Source organism: Canis lupus, chromosome 5 (genome assembly GCF_003254725.2).
Source record: "Canis lupus dingo isolate Sandy chromosome 5, ASM325472v2, whole genome shotgun sequence".
Taxonomy (NCBI): Eukaryota; Metazoa; Chordata; class Mammalia; order Carnivora; family Canidae; genus Canis; species Canis lupus.
The window spans coordinates 10210042-10211972 of record NC_064247.1 but is presented as its reverse complement, the minus strand read 5'-3'; the positions used below and the strand labels follow the sequence as shown (position 1 = coordinate 10211972).

At 40.4% G+C, this 1931-nt stretch overlaps 1 protein-coding gene across 1 annotated transcript; it reads left to right on the top strand.

Moving 5' to 3' along the window:
* The first annotated feature begins 612 nt into the window (after nucleotides 1-612).
* Nucleotides 613-1563, top strand: LOC112671007 (olfactory receptor 8D1-like). Its single transcript, XM_025464818.3, has one exon. The coding sequence runs from the start codon at nucleotides 622-624 to the stop codon at nucleotides 1561-1563; it is 942 nt and encodes a 313-aa protein (XP_025320603.3). The 5' UTR covers nucleotides 613-621.
* Nucleotides 1564-1931: the final 368 nt, after the last annotated feature.

The window sequence follows — 1931 nt, the reverse complement described above, 5'->3', positions numbered from 1 at the left end:
CCTCCAGCCCATCATAACAGCTTCCCTTCTAGCACTGCCCTGTTCCTGCCATCTCCAGCATGCCTTCATTCCTCTCCTATCTGATTAATAACATGAGTAGCAAAAAGAAAAGTCAAAACCGGCAACTCAGAGGGAAGATGGAAAGCTTGGAGGAAACCAAAGCTTTGTGAGACTGGGGTCCAAGACTGAATGAGCAAACTGAAGATGCCAAAGCCACAAAGGGGAAATCCAAGGGATGCCAGCAAGGGAAAGGTTAAGCTCCAAGACATCTGAAGAGAGCACAGATTGCTGCAGACTGAAGACCAGCAAAGTCTGTGGCATCTCTAAAGCATTTCTCTAAAGGTGACTGAATAACACAAGAGTTAGTTTACATTTATCGGAGAGTCTAAAAGTGGGAGTAATGAAATGGAATGAAATGAAAACTGAAGCCAAATGAACAATCAACATCTTGAAAAAGGCTTCAACTAACAGTAGGTTTTAGTCTCTTGGTTTCTGGAAATTCTGTGTCACTTAGAAATTATCTCATTCATCAGATCTTGGATCACTAAATTCTATCAGATGGCAATGTTTGTCTATTAAGAACCTCTACCCTGAATCCCTCAGTCTATCATAAGTGGGAGAATGGATACAGAAAATCATTCTTCAGTTACTGAGTTTATCCTTGAGGGGTTAACAGACCAGCCTGGACTCCAGCTCCCTCTCTTTGTCCTGTTTCTACTTATCTATATGGTCTGCATCGTGGGAAATATGGGCTTGATCTTTTTAATCAGAATCAGTTCTCAGCTTCATATGCCCATGTATTATTTTCTCAGTAATCTGTCCTTCATAGATCTCTGCTACTCCACTGTCATAATTCCCAAGCTGTTGGTGAACTTTGTTTCAGAAAAGAATCTCACCTCCTTTCCTGAGTGCATGGCTCAACTCTTTTTCTTCTGCTTCTTTGGTATTGATGACTCCTACATGCTGACAGCAATGGCATATGATCGTTATGTTGCTATCTGTAACCCCTTGCTCTATAATGTCACCATGTCCAACAGAATCTGTTTTCTACTGGTCACCAGTGTGTATACAGTGGGCGCCATTGGAGCCTTAGTCCACACCAGCTACATATCTAGTCGATCCTTCTGTGGAACTAATATCATCCACCATTACTTCTGTGACATCCTTCCTCTTCTGAATATATCTTGTTCAAGAGACTCCACCAAGGAACTCTTGGTAATGATTTTGGTTGGATTCAATGTATTTGCATGTGCTTTAGCCATCTTTATCTCTTATGCCTTCATTCTTTCCAGCATCTTATGCATCCACTCAGCTGAAGGCAGGTCCAAAGCTTTCAGTACCTGCAGTTCCCACCTTGCAGCTGTTGGGGTCTTCTATGGCTCCATCATCTTCATGTATTTTAAACCATCTTCCAGCAACATAATACAGGAGAAGGTGGCTTCTGTGTTTTATACCACAGTGATTCCCATGCTTAACCCCCTTATCTATAGCCTTAGGAACAAGGATGTCAAGGAATCCCTTAAAAAAGTCCTAAATAATGGGTTACTTTCTCAGTCTGCATAGGAAACAGCACTTTTAATCGAAAAGAAATGGCAGCTTTGAACATAGATCTTATCTGAAGTTTTATTTCTTCTTGTTTTTAAGAGGAACCAATTAGTTTAGAAACATGGGCCATCTTAAAGTAAAATATCTGAAGGATTTGGTTTTGGTGACCCTCATTTCTTCTTTAGGTGCCCCTACCTACTCCCAACACCCAGTGTTCTTTTACTATGTCTAGTCAAGCCATTCAAGAAACAGACTTCCTACCCTACACTTTTGCACCCTCTAAACATATATACAACAGAAACCTTCCTTTCTGTAAATTGTCCTTCTAAACTGAAATCTCCTAATCAAACTTATTTTAAAGTTGTATTGTCTAATAATGGTTGAAT

Excerpts from the sequence above, each read along its gene's own strand:
- LOC112671007 (XM_025464818.3), top strand. The coding sequence starts at position 622 with ATGGATACAGAAAATCATTCTTCAGTTACTGAGTTTATCCTTGAGGGG.